General features: G+C 40.5%; 1 protein-coding gene across 4 annotated transcripts in view; it reads left to right on the top strand.

The window, feature by feature from the left end:
* asic1b (acid-sensing (proton-gated) ion channel 1b) overlaps positions 1-18,737 on the top strand; it is a 189,362-nt gene that overhangs the window by 115,407 nt on the left and 55,218 nt on the right. The window contains exon 1 of one of the 4 annotated variants that reach the window (XM_028576113.1): positions 16,810-17,484. The exons of the other annotated variants lie outside the window; for them this stretch is intronic. Within the exon in view, the coding sequence (XP_028431914.1) occupies positions 16,810-17,484 (675 nt within the window). Of the gene's footprint in view, positions 1-16,809; positions 17,485-18,737 lie in introns of those variants that run through there. 4 annotated transcript variants of the gene reach the window in all.

Below are 18,737 nucleotides of genomic sequence, written 5' to 3'. Positions count from 1 at the left end.
ACCAGGCGCCCCGGATTCAAACACTTTTAATTGAAGCCTGACAAGATTGATTTTTCGTGTGACACGTGACGCTGCCCATTGTTTTGTTCTTTCCTGTAAAGCTGCTGAAAAAAAATTGCGGCGTCCCCAAATCTGTTTGTCTGCCACTTGTCCTATCAGCTGCCGGCCTCGGTCGAGTCCTGCAGGCCGGAAGGAAGCAGACTTTCCCTGTCTCGCTGTAGGCCGTTTTGGACCATGGCGGCTCTTCCCTGAGGGTTTACCCTCCACTGAGGTGCCCGAGATCACTGTGTCACTTCACTAAGCTACATATTTGCTGCTTGTAGTAACATACGTGTCATGAGTTGGTGTTGGATGCCTGGCAGACTCAGTAGGAGGCTGCCAGTTGCATTACTCCCCCACAGATCTGCTTGTGGTTAATATCTTGGTGTCTGCTGCTTCATTTCTGTTATACTGCTGCCCCTACAGCAGGGTATTTACAGATTATCTCACCAGCTGTTCCTACCGCTCCTGAGAACTTAATATTGATTAGACTCGTGTCAAACCGATTTCATACACTTTGTATGTACATATCTTAAAGACAAAGTCTTCAATTATGATGTTGCCTGCATGATTTTTAATGCCACCATCAAATCAAAAGCACAAGATAAGGATGAGGATTAGGGAACAAAATAAAAAAATATTAACTATTTCAATAATCAATGAATTCTTTCCAAATCATTTTTTACCTCTGGAAAATTAGGGTTGTCAATTTTCATTTTTCCTGAATGCTTGAATTTAAAGACGGAACACATAATTAAGCAATCAAGGAAATCTAAGGCAGATTACTTGATAATCCAAACTTTAGTTGTTGCATTTGTATATTCAGCCAGTCTTTTTGGCTATGACACTGAACAGAACACCAGAGATATTTCCGTGCTGTGTAATAGCAGTGCCCTGCATATATATGTGTCCTTGTTTTCTCTTGTGGATCGAGACAAAGTCACACTGGTCATTAACTCCTTTGGTCTTTTTTTAAAAGCCAGGTAATCATGATTGATTTGCTGCTGGTCAGCTGGGGGTGAACTGTCCAGCTGCTTGTTCCTATTTGATAATGACATACAAGGTTAGTCGCAGGACCCTAAAATGGTTTGACTACTATTGAATGTGCACGGGTGCCATTAAAAAGATCAGCATGTGATTGTGTTGTAGCATGTGTAAGGAAAAAAAAAATCAAGTGAGGGTTTGATATATCATGCATCAAGCATTGGTTATGAAGAAAAATCCTCTGCTGAGACGTGTCAGTACTTGTAAGTGAGTGGTGACATAACAACAGTAGACACCCTGCAGTGCAGTGTTGCTTGAGCCTGCATTTTCCTTCATTTCCTTCTTCTTTTTCTTCTGCTCCTCCATTCCTTCCTTCATCCCTCATGCGCTCCCTTCAACCTTCCCCCCTCATAGCAGTGCCTGAATCATTTTTCCAACAACAGCCTCAGTTCCCTGTGATTTATATGTTTATGGTCATTACTGACGTTGAGTAATACATTTCCGTTTTTTCCCCTCTTCTCCGTCTTCCTCCATCCCTCTTTTGGCAGAGCCCCGGGGTCTTGCGAAGAATATCAATTATTTTGTCCCTGTTTAATCACAGTCTTTCACTTCATCTCACGGCTCCACTTTTAGACAGGCAGAAGAAGGTTTTGCTTTTGAGGTTTTACCGTATTTGATCTCTAATAAAAAACCAGCAAACACCAAAGGTTTTCGTACACTTTTTCGTACAAAACAGTGTTGCATTTTGCTATCATTAGCGATAAATTGTCTTTCTCAGCTGGTACAGTATTTCTAACTGGCTGTTGTTGAACAGTGCTTACTATATTTACTGGTGCAAGCTAACAGCATGATGGTATCTTTATTACTAAGGCTGTATTCACACTCTAGTCTTTCATGCTCAATTCTGAATTGCTGCTCATGTTTGCGTCTTTCTTTTTTTTGGATGACCGGTTTTTATCTATTCCAGGATCTGACCCATATCTGATACCATATAAACTAACAGCAAAGTCAAAGAAAATAAGTGCAGCAGCTGTAACAAAAAACATCACAATCTGTTGTCTTACCCTTTGTGCTTCCCCCACTTGTTTTAAGCACACTTCAGTTACAGGGCATGTTTATTCTAGTTTTCTTGTTTTTTCACATTTCTGTGTCTCATTGTTTTCACTGTTAAGCTGAATCAGCCGAGCTGCCAAAATGGTAAACGATGAAAGAGTGGCAACCCTAAAAAAGAAAGAAAGGAATGCAGTCTGACTGTCTTCAGCCGGAGCAGCCCAGGGTGCCTGGCTCAAGACCTGGGTCAAGTACAGTACTTTGGTGAATTTTATGTGCTAGCTTAGCTGATGTCTTATTTTCTTTCGCTGCACAGATTCTCCCAGCTGGTGAAGGGATTCAGTCATGAGCAGGAGGCAAATATGACACCCAGTTCAAACAGTGGAAGTTGGTGTTTGGCAGGGGAGACGAGCAGCATCAACAAATGGAAAGACACACATATCAGCATACTGATTTGAAATCATTTGATTCAAAGAGAAGAGGTTTGGGGAGGGGGGCTCCGGTGAGATAAAAAGTCATCCTCCTCATTACTAGCTCCTTGTCAGCTACATCAAAGTCGCTTCTTAGTCATTCACTTGAAAGTTTCTGGTTAACACCGGCTTTATGCTGCCTGATTGAAAACATGCATGGGCTTTCATCTGGGTGACTTTGTAACTGCAGCTAGCTTCTTTCTATAATATCCTATATCTATATATCAGCACAGAGCGCTAATGAACCGAGACTCCCTATAAAGTACGGCCTCTTTACTCCTTGAATTTAAATCATCCAGCCAGGTAGCTGCCTGCAGCATTTTTCAAAGAGGACTGAGGCACCATTCCTTATCGGCGGGATTTCACCCTCTTAAGGAAAGTTACTTAAAAAAGAAGAGGGCAATTGGTTCCCTATAAGTAACATCCTGTTTGTAAATACTAAAGAATAGTTTTATTATTGCAGACTTTGGTTGGATAAATACACAGCTACACAATACCTAAATCAGTGATATAAAGTGTAGGCATATGGCCAATTTTAGGTTCTCAGATCCATTATTCCACGGGGGAAAACATACTGTATAAGGAGCTTAGAGGACGAAAAACTAGCAAGAAAAATAACGAAGATGCGAGTAGCGCTGTCTTTATCAGTCAGATAACAGAAGATGCTTTTCTTCCCTAAGCTGTGTTTTCACTGAGGAATATTTCTCTGCCTCTGATGCAAATATCATCTGGCTTGTAAATTGGGCATGGTGGTATAATACCAAACTACTTGATGCTGTCACTGCACCTCCTCAGGATACAGTTTAATGCCTGCCTCGTGTTGATGTAGAAGCCATGTGGGTTTACTCTGCAAGTACTGCTATTTCTAATACACAGATTTGATTGTGTTCCCTCCCTCCCATGTAATTCCCAACATATCTTTATTATTTTTTTCATCTCTGTATCAAGTAACTTAAGGTTGGAAAGTTGAGTCTTTGGAAAGATTTGAATTATAGCCACATCCTTATTTTATTTTTTTAAATGCAGCCATAAAGAAAAGTCTTCCTCCAAATAAATAATGATATTTACAACTTTCCCCCAGGAAAGGCACAGACGGATATGGTAATAGAACAAAACTTAAGGAGAAGGGAGGCACAACTGCGTACTCTGCCAAAAACGAAATAGAAGTGACCTTCCATCTCTCGGTGCTAGCTATCTTAGCAGGCTGAATTAACTTTCCCCATCATTCTCACCTCTCTGATGTGAACGGCAGCAAAACCCTGCACTCTCATGTTTATTAATCTCCTTCAGCAAGAAATGTGCTAAATCATTGACCCTCTTTTAGCGTCTCTTGCTCCTACTGAGCATGGGAACGAGGAGGGCGTATTGATTTTGCCCCCTTCTCATCAGCAGCCAGGCCCTTATTTGGGATGAGGAAATGGTAAATCTCATATAGTGAGCTCCTGTCAAGGCCTGTCCAGATCCTAATCTTCACTAGTTGATGGCTCTTGAATCTTTTTACCGTCTACAACTCATTAGTGGCTGAGGAGGTAAATGTAAAGTATTAAAACATCGCATTAATTCTCAGGACATTCTCGGGAACTTGATAAAAGAAAAGGGTTTTTTATCGCTGTTTGGATAGGACATGGCAGCAAAAACACAAACTGTGAGAACATGATTTACAAGTCTTAAAGTTGACATCTTTTTTTCTTGACCTCATCTTGGATTGTTGATCATTTTTGTTTTTAAGATCATACAGACTGTGAATGTAGAAAAGAACAATAATCTCTCCCCTGTGTTTTAGCAGCCATATTTTTTTTTACGCTGTTGTCGAGCTGGGCCTGTTTGTTACATTTAAAGGAACAAACAGTCACATGTGGACAGACTCATTTGAACTTATTGGACACAGAGGTTTTGCTGACTAAAGCGTAACTTAAACCTTCCACCCTCCATTTATGTTTTGCCTTCGGTGGGAATTTTAGACCTGGTCGCGTGTATTAAACACAATAAATGCTGTAGTGCAAGTTTGTAAAGTGTAGCAGACTGATTAGTGAGCACAGCAATAGATTGATTGATGGATGGATGGATAGCTAGACGACTGAAAGCATGCATTATGCAACCCTTCAGGACTAAGGTTGATAAAGCAGCTCAACAACCGTGGCTGATGCTTCCCCAATTATCCAAACTATCCACGTCTCTGACAAATTTTTTGTTTTACTCAAAGATACAACATAATCCGGTTAGCAAATGAACAAAATCTAATTTTGTTTTAAAAAGTGATGAGTGCGTCTGACTCCCGTGTGTGTTGGCTCTCTTAGTCCTGCAAATAAATCGACGTACTCTCAATAATCTAGTTATAAATCCCCCCACCCCCCCCCACCCCCCCCCCTCAGGCTTCTACTCCCACCCTCCCTCTCTCCCACCCACCCTTTTTTTGCTACCTCTAGTCTTTTTTCACCACCCCTTCTTCATCCCCCACCCCCACCCTCGGTCTTTCTTTCCTTTCGCTTAACTTCCCCCAGCTCTCCTGAGGGCTCCTTGGAGGTAGCACCGCTGAATACTGAAGCGGCAAACAGAGATGCACCAGGTCCAAGACATTCATGTGTGATTGGCTGTGATGAGACTGGGGAATCTGGCCTCAGCTGACCGCCCATCACCTGTCGAGGAATGGCGGTGGGTTTGTTTGCCACCTGAAAGGGTCCTCTACATTTTGTGGCAGTGATGGAGTAGTTGTCAACGTCGCTGTCTGAGCGTCACATGTGGGCAGGTGTTTGAGCGTGTGTCTGTGTAAGTGACTGAGGGACACAAAAAAAAAGATGGACACTGTCAAAATGCACATAATGCCTTCAAACCGTGCCTTGACATGTGTGTTTACAACTCCGCACTGATGTGTCCTGCAGCCACAGTGCCCTGACTTGTTAGCCCTTTGGCCTCCGGGCCAGCAGCGATGTGTGTTCCACCTGATAACTGATCAGATGGTGTGAGTTGGTGACTGTTAAGGAAAAACTTAGGAGCAGCTTAACTTCTGCATACATGAAGGTTCAAGAAACTTTGATGTCTTACACATTAGCATTTATTGAAGTCGATTGAGAAGAGATTAAGGTACGGTACAGTTTAAACACAATGTGTTAACGTGCACTGCAGTGTCTCAACTCTAAGGTTCTGTGCATTTTCCCTAAAGCGTATATCTGTAGGACAAGCTGTCAAGTTTGTGTTATGCCAAGATATTGATGGCGACAAAACAAAAGATGTTCACCCTAAGCCTAGTTGTGTGATATAAAAAAATAATAGTTTGGTTCCGGTTTCCGACCGACCCTGTCAATTTATGTGCGACCCAAATTTATTTTATGAGCTTGGGGAAGAAATGATACGAATTAAATAAATACACAAATAAAAAGTTACTATAATAAAATTTTTGTACAAGATAGACAGGATTGTGAACAGCAATACCCATGCTACACACACACACACACACACACACACACACACACACACACACACAGTTTGTAGTTAGACAAAACTTAGCTGCTGTCTAAATGAACCATCCTCTCCGCTCCAGCGGTAAACCTGTGGCTGTATTATAAGACCAAAACAGATACATGTGGCTACTTAATATGCATGTGAATGACGCCTCACCATGTTTTCAATTTACTAAGCGACAACTGTACATGTGGTAACAGGTAGGCTATGTTATGAAAAAATTGAGTATCCCCCACTACTGTAAAGGAAAAAAATAATTCCTACCTAGCCCTTGCTGCCACTGGGACAAAAAAAAAATAATAATAATAAATAAATAAATAAATTCCTATCGACCCATGACCTCAACTGACAACCAACCAGAACCAAACAATTTTTTTTTATGCCTAAACTGTGGCAGGCCCCTTAACACTGTGTCCACCGACCTCCAAAAGGAGACAGTCCTGGAACAAAACATTCCCTTATCATACAGCTGTCTAGACTCTCTAAGTCTGTAGAGACACAAACATATATTTATTGTCAGAAACCAATAAATGTATAAGTTCATCTACTGGCAATGGTTAATTAGGTAGACATTTGTAGATTATCTACATTTTGTATTCAAATCCCTGACCTCTGGTTGTTTTGAAGCTGGATGTACTAATATAAATAATGTAATAATTTCATGTTAGGCAGTGGAATCTGCATTTGCTGGAGGGTTTTAAAACCAGTGGTGCCAGCGGTAAATCTTATTTGTATTGCTTTTTTAATTTTCTCCTTTCCTCACTGTATTCCTCTCTTCTTAACTCTTATATGTACACAATATTCATCCCTGTTCCTTTACTTTGTTCTTGTTTTTCCAATTAGATACACACACACACACACACACACACACACACACACACACACACACACACACACACACACACACACACACACACACACACACTTGTTCTTGTTGTCTCACTCATTGTTTAATACAAAAAAATACTATTTCATTCATTCATCCAAGTGTAATGAGTTGTAATTCTTTAATATATATGGATATTTTATACATCAGAAGAAGTGGACTGGACACTAAATGCTGAATGGACTGTTGCTACTCTGCTTTCTCAATCGCTCTCTGACCACGGGTAAGTGAATCAGAATTGCAAGCAAAATCAAGGAAAATCCAATAGTCCAGTTGCGCAAAAAAGAACAACTTGAATCGTCTTTAATTTCAAAACAGAGATGTAGAAAGGTTAAGCCACTAAAGCCAGTAGCCTAGTGCTACCCATGCTAACACGAACGTGAAGCCTTCCCTCCAAAGCTTAAAAACTTAAGAAAGTAATACTTATACATAGCTTTCAGTTGTCACCCTACCACTCCAAATGTAAAACTGACATTTACAGAGATGCATTAACAATCAAACAAGTACTTGGGTATGTGTTTTCATTTATATTTACCATTCAATATCGCAATCGCAGCTGTCAGTCCCATAGTAGAACATGACAGCGCGGCATGTTTTTGGAACTATACAGGCTTACATGAACCACGTGACCACCCCGCTACCTTAACAGACAAAGCAAATGTGCCTCTCATTCAGCCCTACACACACACACACACACACACACACACACACACACACACACACACACACACACACACACACACCACACTCACACACCGGGGCTGCTCTGCCCATTGGAAGCAACTTGGGGTTCAGTGTCTTGCTCAAGGTTACTTTGGACGACTTGAGCCACAGCAACCATTAAATTCACTACGATATAGCTAGAGCAAGCCTGCCAGCTTGGAGTCATCACAGTCCTGTAAACTGAGGCAGGTGCTCATATAGTGTTACTACGGTAACATTTTAAAGGACTGTCATCATGACTTTAAACTGCCAATGAAGCCAGCTATCATCTATGTCACTTTTTGACCCTACCCTAACCTTTTTGTGCATGTTGTTAAAAACATCAAAATGTATATAATTAATTTGATATATCACAAATCTGTGTGTAACTAAGTTAATTAAAAAAAATAATAACTAATTCATTAGTAAAAAAAAAAATATCAGTGGATAAAGCTTTGCAGGGTTTATATTTTGAAGAAAAAACATGCCAGGCCTGCTAACTCCCTGCTTCTTTTTGAGAGCATTGGTAAGTCTAAATCTGAAGAAAATTTTTCATGCTGTGTGACTTGAAGCAAAGTTGAGTCACAATACACGCTGAATTTTTTGAGCAACTCATCTTATTTTAGAGCAGTGCAAAATGAATGAAATTTGTTCTGCAACCATACTGAAAATGATACAAAGTAAATAAAAAAAAAAGTACAGAAAAATGTAATGTGGCATATCTGGCAAAATGAGCAATACAGCAAATGTCATGATTGTCTCGTAATTCCTGTGCCTTATTTGCATGGGTTTCAGACAGAAATAATGACAAGACACAAACAAAAACACATTATGTCTGAGCCAGAGTAAAGACCATGGACTTTCAAATCACAGCCTCAGCATGTCCATGTAATATAATACATATGCAAGATGACTGTTAAAACCTGCAAAAGTAAGCCTTATTGTCTATTTATAGGGTTTAGACTAAGTGAGTGCATGCATATGGAGGGAGCTTGCTTATCGTTTATTGGTATGTATGAAATGATGCAGATGGAGGTCCTGAAAGCAGACACAGTAATCACTGAAATTAGTGTTGAGATCCCCAAGCTGTGTGACTCTGGGCCTGCCCTTATGAATTGGCTTCATGAAAATGCCAATGAGTTACATATTTAAACCATTCAGCTTGATAACTGTGTCCCTCTCGGCTCTTTTGTTAAAAGGAAGCCTGCTGCCACACTGGTACTCATCTTAGTTATAGTGATAGAGAGAGGAAAAGGTACAGAGCAGAGAGAAATTGTGGGAGATAAAGTAAATCTAACAGAGCGAGTAAAGGCTGATTTGAAATACAGTAGGTGAGAAGGAGGAAGAGGAGACCTCACAGTGGAGGTAATGAGAAGGAACGAGTGATAATCACATTCAGGGGGGAGCCAGGGGCTCTGTGTAATGCAGCAGGACAGAAAGCCAATCAAAGAGCGGCTATTGTTGCCCTCTGACCCAGCTCTGTTCACATTTGACATGTCAATCAGAGCCAGAAAGTGGAAGAGGCTCTGAAGATCCTGACTCTGATCTGAACAGGCTGGTGTTTCAATGGATTCCATTGATTTCAAAAGCAGACATATGATAGCTCCATTGATTTCATCTGTCTTTTTAGTCTATAAATCCCATCTGGCATCCATCTCCAGCTTCAATGCAGTGCTAATTGCACTGACCCTAACTACATCGCTCTATTTCTGTTTCAGTTTTCTTTTTTTACACTAAAAGCACTTGGTGGCCTGACTGCCCCCAGCTTCATATCATCATTAAATTCCCATCACTACATAGAGTATATTTCAAATATGTCATAAATATCAACACTGCTTAAGATGCAGCGTCTCTATTGTTTTTATAGAGTAAATCTGCTGTCTCTGGCAGATTTGGGTCCATTTTGTCATGTAATTGACAGAAATACCTTTTGTATGTTTTCTGTCAGTTCTATATTGGATCAATGTTGCTAGGCCCCTGATAAAGCTAACGCCTGGCTACGTTGATCCATCACAAAGCCGCGAGAAAACAGACGGAGGGTATTTCTGTCAGTTACATTTTTTTTTACGTTGTTTTCACACAGTATGCCCACACAAGGAATAGCATCTCTTTATGGATGGATAGAAATGCCACCGCAGAGATGAGAGAAAAGTTAATTTGGTGTTGTTTTTTTACCATCTAGTGTTATGGCATATGTGCAAAAACAGGACAGACAGAATTAATGTATTGTAATAATGAACTCTCCCACTTTTATTTAACTTTGATTTAGGTGGTGTCGCCTATGCTAATTATACAGTATATTTTTAACACAGTAGCATTGCTCAAATTCACCAAGTGTTAAACTAGCTGAACTAGTTTCTTTTTAATATTCAGTTTCACAATTTAGCTATCAACATAATAAAGCAACTGAATTGAATAAAATAGCCTGTTAGCTAACTCACTAATTCCACAGGAAGTCATCGTACAGGATAAGGTCTGTCTGAAATCTGCCACAAAAGTTCACATTTTTCCACGTACTTTTATTTTTTTAAATTTTTAACCTTTATTTATTCAGGGAAAGTTCACTAAGAGGCAACCTCTCTTTTGCAGGAACACCCTGATCACATTCATACAGTTACACATTCATACCTGGAAGCTGCCCGGTACAACCACAGTGTGATCTGCTGGCCACTGAGCAGCTCCACTGGAGTGGTTGGGGTTAAGGGCCTTGCTCAAGGGCACCTCAGTGGTGGTAATGAGGGAGGGACAAGCACTGCTCTTTCACACCCACCATTTGAGGTTAATCTGTGTGTTTGGCAGTCAATATGCACACAAATCTGCCGGAGACAACAGATTTAGGTAGTTTTAACGCTAATTAGCTGAAATTAGGTCGGAGAGACACTGGAATATAACGTAACATAATGTAGTTTTGGGAATATTTCATGTCATTATTCTAGTCTAGTCTAAAATGAATCCTTTATTTCTTCACAACAGAAATATGAGCACTATCTAATCTTATATATAACGCTAGACCATTTCACAAATTGCATTGCTAGGCAACAGATTCAATCAATGTTTACTTCCTGTCAGCTGATGTCATTCACAGACACAGCAACAGGAAACAAACTGGGACACAATTAAAATGTTACATAAAAGTGTCTATATTAGTTAACATTACATTTCCCTTTTATATGGCTGTATCCCCAATGTCCATTTATTTAATTTCTTTTTTTTAAATGGCCTTGTCTCTGTACTTGCCTTTTACATTGCCAATTATTAGGCCTAATTAAGCTAAAACAACATGGTATGTATTGAGTTACATGTAACTGTAAATGTTTAAAAGAGCATTGTATAAGATGAAGATGAATGTGTTTTGGTATTTTAATAGAATGCTGAAAATAAAATGTAGCTTTCTTTTATTTTTTATCCAATTAATAATCAATTAACCTTCTGTGAGTAATAATCGAGGTAGATTCAGGGTAGATTAATCGGCTATCAAAATAGTTGTTAGTTGCAGCTCTAGTCTCCTGTAGCTCCCTCTCATACGAATGCGTATCAGTGTCTTTGAATTCAGTCTGCATCCCAATGAAAGCCCCATCTTTACTGTCCACTGAGCAGCTGTTTTCCTGTGGCGTCTGCAGTTGGCCACATTGCTGCATTGTCGGTGCCCAGGCCAAGGTACTGCAGTACTGTAGGTAACGGTTGGCAAAAAACCTGCAGAAGAAAGTAGCACTCCGCTGTGGAAGAGATCTTTCTTTGAAGGCTTTAGTTGTGTGACAGTGTGTCGAAAGCGAGATCTGCTCTGCAGTGGTACACAGGCAGTGACATGAACCAGCTGCTACAGGGAGCAGTTCCTACCCCACGGCTGTTGGCTTTTATAAATGAACCAGCCACGTTCTGTTTAACATTATGTTTGCTCCTGACCACAGTCAGGCAATGAGTAATTCTTAGTCATTTATGTTTTGTTCTCAAGATTGTTTTCTAGGATTTGAACCTTTTTTAGATAAAAGTTTAAAGTGGAAAAAAACTGAACACATAGAGAGAGAGTGGGAGTAAAACAGGCAGTCCTGGGCCAGGTTTAAACTTAGGACATTGCATTTTTATGATGGGCAAATTAGCGGAGCCACCAAAAAGCGAGTGAATCTTATGCCATTTTTCCACTGCGTGGTACGGCTCGACTCGACTCGTGCAAACGTTTCTCTGTTTGGTAGAGAAAGGAATCAGTGATGTCACGTTGAAATGATGAAATGATGAAAATGATTACACAGCAGTTTTGTGCAGCGTCACAATGGCAATAAGCTGAGAATCCCGCCTTCACTGAGGGGGTATTATCCACAGTGGAAAACGAAAAGAGAAAAGTTCCATACAAACTTGTGATTGGCAGTTTCAACTATTTTCTGGCAGGCAAGTTGTCATTTACTAATACTAAACCAACTTTCAAATACTTGATGGTTATTGTGAGGCTGAGATTGGTCTTCAGCCATAGATTCTTCATTCTGAATGCATAACCAAATCAAACGGCAGAAAGACAGGCAGTACTTGCCTATTATGCCTCTGATGAAAGCTTACTAGCCAACACACAGGACTGTGAGCCCAACAGTCTATCTACCATTATACTGTAAATCTGTCATTTTATTATTAAATCTGCTATTAGCCAAGGTCAGCTTTAAAGGAGGTGGTCTGGTGCCACCGTGTTTGCCTCATATATCTTTTGAGCGCATGAAGACTTATACTTTAAACCTCTCATAGTGCTTTTAGTGTTTAGTATTGACTTTTATTTTGCCTGTGATAGCTGTATAACATCACTGTTTCCACAGTGTGAAAAAAGCTGAGGCTTGGAGCAACTACATTTATGTGAGGCACATGTAGCGGAGCGGAACAAACCTGAGACGTTTGTATTTTAGTGATACAGTACTGTGTACCCTGGATAATAATTACAATATGGAAAAAGTAGAATGGAAAAAGGTGTAAAAATTGGTGCCATTTACAGAAAAAATGGGTTTGGTGTTGACTTACTTTTTGTTCAGTTATTTCAAAATGTCATCTGACATCAATCTTTCATGGGCTTGTCACTCTCCCAAGAGAGAGAGAGAGAGAGAGAGAGAGAGAGATTAAATTATTTTCAGTGATGAAGCATTTCTTGCAGGCAGGCAATTTTTGGTCAGCATGAGACACCAAAACATGATGCAAGGACCAAACCTTTCTTTCTTTTTCTTTGTATCAATCTAAAGATTTGTCCTTTATAGTGTGTTGTAGCCAGATGTTTGTCCATCAGCATTAAGAGTTGGCCCCCTGAGACTTGTGTCAAAAACCTTTTTTCCTGAAAACACGATTTGACTATATTGTCATCTATTACCAGGAAAAGCCTGTCTTTGCTCTGTGTTTCCTTATTATCAACCATATCGTGGCACAGGTCAGGAAGTTGTATATCACCTCTGGACTGCTTTGAATGAGAAATCTGTTATTTGGCCACAACTTTTTTTTGCTTTTTTTCATTCCCTCTATATTATTTCCTCCCAGCAGGGGAGCTTCTGTGTATAACACTGTGTTTCAGATAGCGAAGGCCCCTGTTGAAAGGTGAAGACACAATATTGTGTTTTGGAGAACAGCATCATTGCCTTTGGCCTCTTCCTCATTGTACCACAGCATCTTCTGGGAATGGGCCGAGCTCGGTGCTTGTTTACTTGCTCTTTGTTTTTCCTGTGCAGGTGGAAGCCATTAAATACCACACTAACCTAAGAATATGAATGCTAGACTATCGATTGAATGCTGCCTCTGAGCAAGTAAAATCATTGCCTCAGTGTGTCAGCTCTTCTTTGTGATATCTTTATTTTGTCATCTTGACTCTCCTCTCACTCTCACTTCGAATCCTACCTCAAATCAGATTTATGAGGTATGCAAAAACTATGTGAAACCATTCAAGTGTGTGTGTGTGTGTGTGTGTGTGTGTGTGTGTGTGTGTGTGTGTGTGTGTGTGTGTGTGTGTGTGTGTGTGTGTGTGTGTGTGTGTGTGTGTGTGTGTGTGTGGTGTTTTTGCTCTTTCTGAGTGTTTGTGAGTGTGTCTGTTTGTCCGTGTGTGTATGTGTGACTATATGCATGTCTGAGTAACGGGCTTTGTGCATCCTCTCTTGCTGAAGGCCAGGATGTATCCATGGCAACGCCAGGTCGATCCTAGCTGTAAGCGGAGCTGGTGAGAGGGGCTTGAAAGGGAGCGTTAAACCTCTCCTCTCATCTGCCCTGCGCTCTTCTCACTTTGACCATGGTGAAATGCCCTGCCTTGTTGAAATCCTAGCCCCAGGGCTGAATGCTGTAGCTCTGACTGTGGACACTCACACCACAACACTGCCACCTTTTGACCTGATTTGAAAATGTGGCCTCAAAACATTATCACATTTCCTTTTTTCCTGTGAGTTCAGGGTTAATGTGCAAAGGCAAATAGATTTTCCTTGTTGGGGGATTCATTTTAATTATATTTTTAGAGAGTTGACAACACAACATGCAACAAAGGATTTGAATCCAGTAGCGGTTATTGGTCAGCACCTCTTTCAGGATGATTTCACGAACAGTAAGTGGCGGAGCTGTTTAATTAAGTCAGGGTAATTTTATGGGAGTGAAGTCACATTTCTGGTTCAAGAGGTGTTATGATGAAATGTGTTTTTTTTTTAGGACAATCTGTTGATTTAAAAGCTCAAAGCAATCTTTTATTGTCAGTTAAAAAGCTGCTTTATCAAGTTTAATTTTGGTGCTCACCAGTGGTAACTCCTTAATTAAAGTCAAAGCATCATGTTGAAAGAAAGAAACAATATAATGTTTTTGACACATGGAACTATATTTATATAAAAATGCATAGTGTATCATACATAAGACAGATAGAGAGTACTTTTGTCTTCACAGTTTACTCTTTTAATCTTTTCAGCCCTTAGTAGAGACTACAGAATTAGATGTGCTGCTGCTGCCTCCTAGTGGATATCAATATGCATGTTGAGGCAGAGTGAACATTATTTGAAAGCAATGAATGACAGGAAAGGGTTAAGGATGAAAAGACGTAAGAAGAGAAGATATATGGGGAAGAATGAAGCAAGACAATCGTGTTTGCTTTTAGATTTAGCACTTTTGAGAAGAACATGGTGCCAAAACAAACAGATTCATTGCAACCCTGTGAGCATCAATAAATCTGCACTGACAATGTAATTAAGATATTTTGGCACGAACTTGTACATTAACCTAATCATCTGACTTTACTCAGAGGGTCACTGCACTGCTTTTCACAGTTTAATTTCCTCCCCAGCAGTTTCACAACTTGCCTCCTTGTGCAAAATCCAAGATGTTGGCAGATGTGAATATTCATGCATCTCAGAAGGCCTAGGGACTGCAGCTGAGGGAGCTCTGTGACCTTCTTGTTTAGGTTAGGCTGGATGCCGAAGGCTATCTAGTAATCACAAATACATATTCAAGAACCAGAGGCTATGAGGCGCTGCTGGTAAGCAGGCTCTAAGATAGAGCCGGATCAAGGCCAAGCCACAAACCTTTTATTTGCTTTTTTATCGTCAGCAGTTTTTAAATTTTTTTTCTGTGATGGACAAACTTCACAGCTGCCGTTTAGTACATATTGACCAAGTCTGCTGCCTTTCTCACCCTCTCACTTGATATTAGAGTCGTCTCTCCCCCCGATGAAAACACGCTGGTGGGTTGTTATGGTTTAAAAGCTCAGCACAATGGATCGGTTTGGGTAATGTGTTTTTCATTGGTTTTACCAGTTTATGTGTCTGCTCCTTAGAGGTATCCTGTGGTATCATTAGCTGTAGGTTTTTATTGTAATGAATGTCGTTACCCTAAATGCATCTAACATTTCATTTTCTGACACCCTCATGTTTCTGAAAATAATCTCAGCAGTCTAATGGAGGTGGATCGATAGTCTCTTACATTTCCTTTTCATATCACAACCAACACCTCCTCTGGGAATCTGCATTTATCTCCAAATTCAATAATGAAAGGATCCAGTTGAGATGGGTTTTTTTTCTCTCCACTACTTGTACATATTTGCTTTCAGTTAATCTGCTTTCCACAGAACTGCTCGCAGCCATGTGGGGAAGATCTGTTGGCAAAATGGGCCATTAGATTAAAATAACAATGAGCAAATGGAAGTTATGATTAAATTCCTTGACTTTTTTCCTTGCGGGTTGCTCTGTTAAAGCTTATTTTTTGATTAGGCATCACATATGAACATATTATTTTCTTCTCCCAGAATCTTCTGAAAGGACACATCTCTTTTGTTGTAGGTCCCTGTGCTTCCCTGTACCCCGTAACTCATCGTAAGAGCATATCCAACAATGAAACCATTGTATGTAAGGGTGTGTTGTATGTTCCAGTGTGTGAATCTTCTCCAATTGCTCATCTGTAGTCATTTCAATGACACCTAAGTATTATTTGCATTTGATTACACAACTGTGCTGAGATCATTTTCTTTTAGGGGGAGGAGTGAGGTCATGCGGAACAATAAAATCAGCAGAAATAACAGCCTATTTAGTGCTTTGCTACTGTACATTGGCTGCCGTTCTCTTACATTTTCTCTCTCCCACTGCGTCAAGCCTCAGTGTTTTTCCTGTAAACGGTGAAACTCTGCCTCGGCACAGTGACCTGTAGCTGGGCCCTGTGGGAGTATTCTGTGTCCTATACTGCTCATGGCCTCACCTTCTATCCCCTCCTCCTCCTCTTACTCCTTTCCTTCTTCTTCTTCTTCTTCTTCTTCTTCTTCTTCTTCTTCTTCTTCTTCTTCTTCTTCTTCTTCTTCTTTGTCTCTCTTGCGAAATTGCTCTAAGGGATGGATCTGCCCCCCAGACACAAGGACAAACCCAGGCGGGGCATCTCAGTTCAACTCAGAGCAGATGTGAATGGCGGTAAGCGGAGTGTGTGGTTCTCTTCAGCTTGCGCTCATTGCCTCAGATGATGTTTTGACTTTGTTTGGGACCATATGTGTTTGATTGGATCAGTATTTTGACCCCACTTTAAGGGCCAACCGAGTTTGTGACAGAGTACTGTAAATACTCTAGATGTGGTTTCTTGTTGCCTGATTGCTGAATTCCAGGATTATTTTTCGACTGATGGTTTTGCATCACTAGCCAGAGTTGCCAGATTTCATTGCTTCTGGATTTTGGACTCTTTGATTGTTTCAGGACTGGACTGCTGGCTTTAAGTGGCTATCTTATTTCTAAGCGTTATTAGGTTATTCATCCTGCCACAATGCCGGTACGGATCATGTGCACCATCTCCTTTTCTGCCGACGATGACGAGCCCGGCAGAGGATATGGTAAAGACGGTTTTGACGACCACTACAAGCGGGTGAAGAAGAGTTATGGTGAAAGGGACTCGCAGGACTACCTGGATGGGTGTGGTCAGGAGGATGATTACAATGAAGAGGAGGACAACGCCAGCCAGGTGGACGACCTGGCCGCTTTCTTCGGCGGTTGCTCGCTCCATGGCGCCAACCACGTGTTTGTGGAGAACAAGAAGTTCGGTATTCGCCAGGGTCTTTGGGCGGTGGTCTTCACCATGGCCCTGTCTGCTTTCTTGTTACAGGTAGTTGACAGGGTCATATACTATTTCCAATACGATTACATCACCATGCTGGATGAAAACTCGGCCAAAAACATGACCTTTCCGGCTGTCACCATGTGTAACTACAACTTTGTTCGGAAGTCTCAGATGAGCTACAGCGACCTGATTTTCATGGGCCCTCTGCTGGGCTTCGAAGAAGGCATGGCACCGGGGTTTCCACTCGCCCCAGAACCGGACCGCCCGCCCGGCTCTCGCTTCAGCCTGGATGAGTTCTATAACCGCACTCGACACCGCATTGAGGACATGCTGCTGGAGTGTAACTTCAGAGGCTTAGAGTGTGGCCCAGAGAACTTCAGAGAGGTAAGTCACGAGAGAAATATTGTTCGGAATAGTTTCAAATGTCCGATCTTTCTGGGAACCAGCAGACCTAAAATTGGAAATCATCAGTTCAAGTTGGCACTTCATAAATTCAAAAGGTATTTTATATGCGTCTGGTAGATTTGATAGTTTTGATTGATTGGTAATATTGCATATGGAGATCTAAAATTGGAATGTGGCCCGAAAGAATATAGAGAGGAGGCTGCTGGATTTCATCGAGAAGAATCTTATGTTTGGGTTCATTGTAATGAATTGAGGACATCCAATTAAACCTACTACTAAAAACAAAACTGTAATGCCAGGATAGTAGTCCTCAGTGATGAGGAAAAAGTCACTGATATGGAAGAAAGAGTTTATTTATTGCTGTGAGGTAATTGAGTTACTCACAATCGCAAGTCACTGCTGTAAATTAAAGAAAAATCTAAGTCAGCTGTCTGCTTTAATGAAACTCTATTGTAAATGAAAAAAAGAGCATACATAATAAAAGCAGGTCCCATTACTTAAAGTGGCATACTTGGCATACAGCTGTTGGTGAATTAAACAGGCACTAAAGGAATCTTTGTGGGCAGCCTCTTGCTAGAAACACTTTCCCTGAATTTGTGGTATTTTTGGTTTTGTAGCTGTTCCCCCGTGTTTTCTTGAGTGTGTACATCAGACAGCACACGAGTGGAATACTGAATTACCAACAAGTGTTGACCATATCTAGCTATTGGTCTATTGATTTGCTTGACCTTTGCACAGTTATGGATAAGTACGTGCAGACTGCTAATGGATGTACTAAAGTTACAGCAGCTGCAATTACATCAGTGTGTGAAAGCATGTACATGACACACTATTTCCATTTAGACTACCTACATAACATGATGTCTTTGTTAATCTACAATTTATTTGTATCATTAATTATTGCTGTGTTTTTTGTAGCAAAATTGGAGTTTGCTGGTTTCTCTTCTTTGATAATAAATGTAATATTTTTGGGTTTCGGATTGTTGGTCTGACAACGCAAGGAACCGGAATATTTCAATTTGGGTTCTGGAAAATTGGGATGCCCATTTTCTGACAGTTTATCCTAAATGGTTAATCAATTAATATACAAATAATCATTAGTTGCAGCCTATATATCTTTTAAGAGATATGGATTAATAGATCAAATCAGTGTCATGAGTCCCTTACAGAAATATAAATGTACTTGAATAAAATGTTGTCGTGAACATATTTACAGTCTTACAACTGTCACA

Source organism: Perca flavescens, chromosome 4 (assembly GCF_004354835.1).
Source record: "Perca flavescens isolate YP-PL-M2 chromosome 4, PFLA_1.0, whole genome shotgun sequence".
Taxonomy (NCBI): Eukaryota; Metazoa; Chordata; class Actinopteri; order Perciformes; family Percidae; genus Perca; species Perca flavescens.
This window is presented reverse-complemented; position numbering and strand designations above follow the sequence as displayed.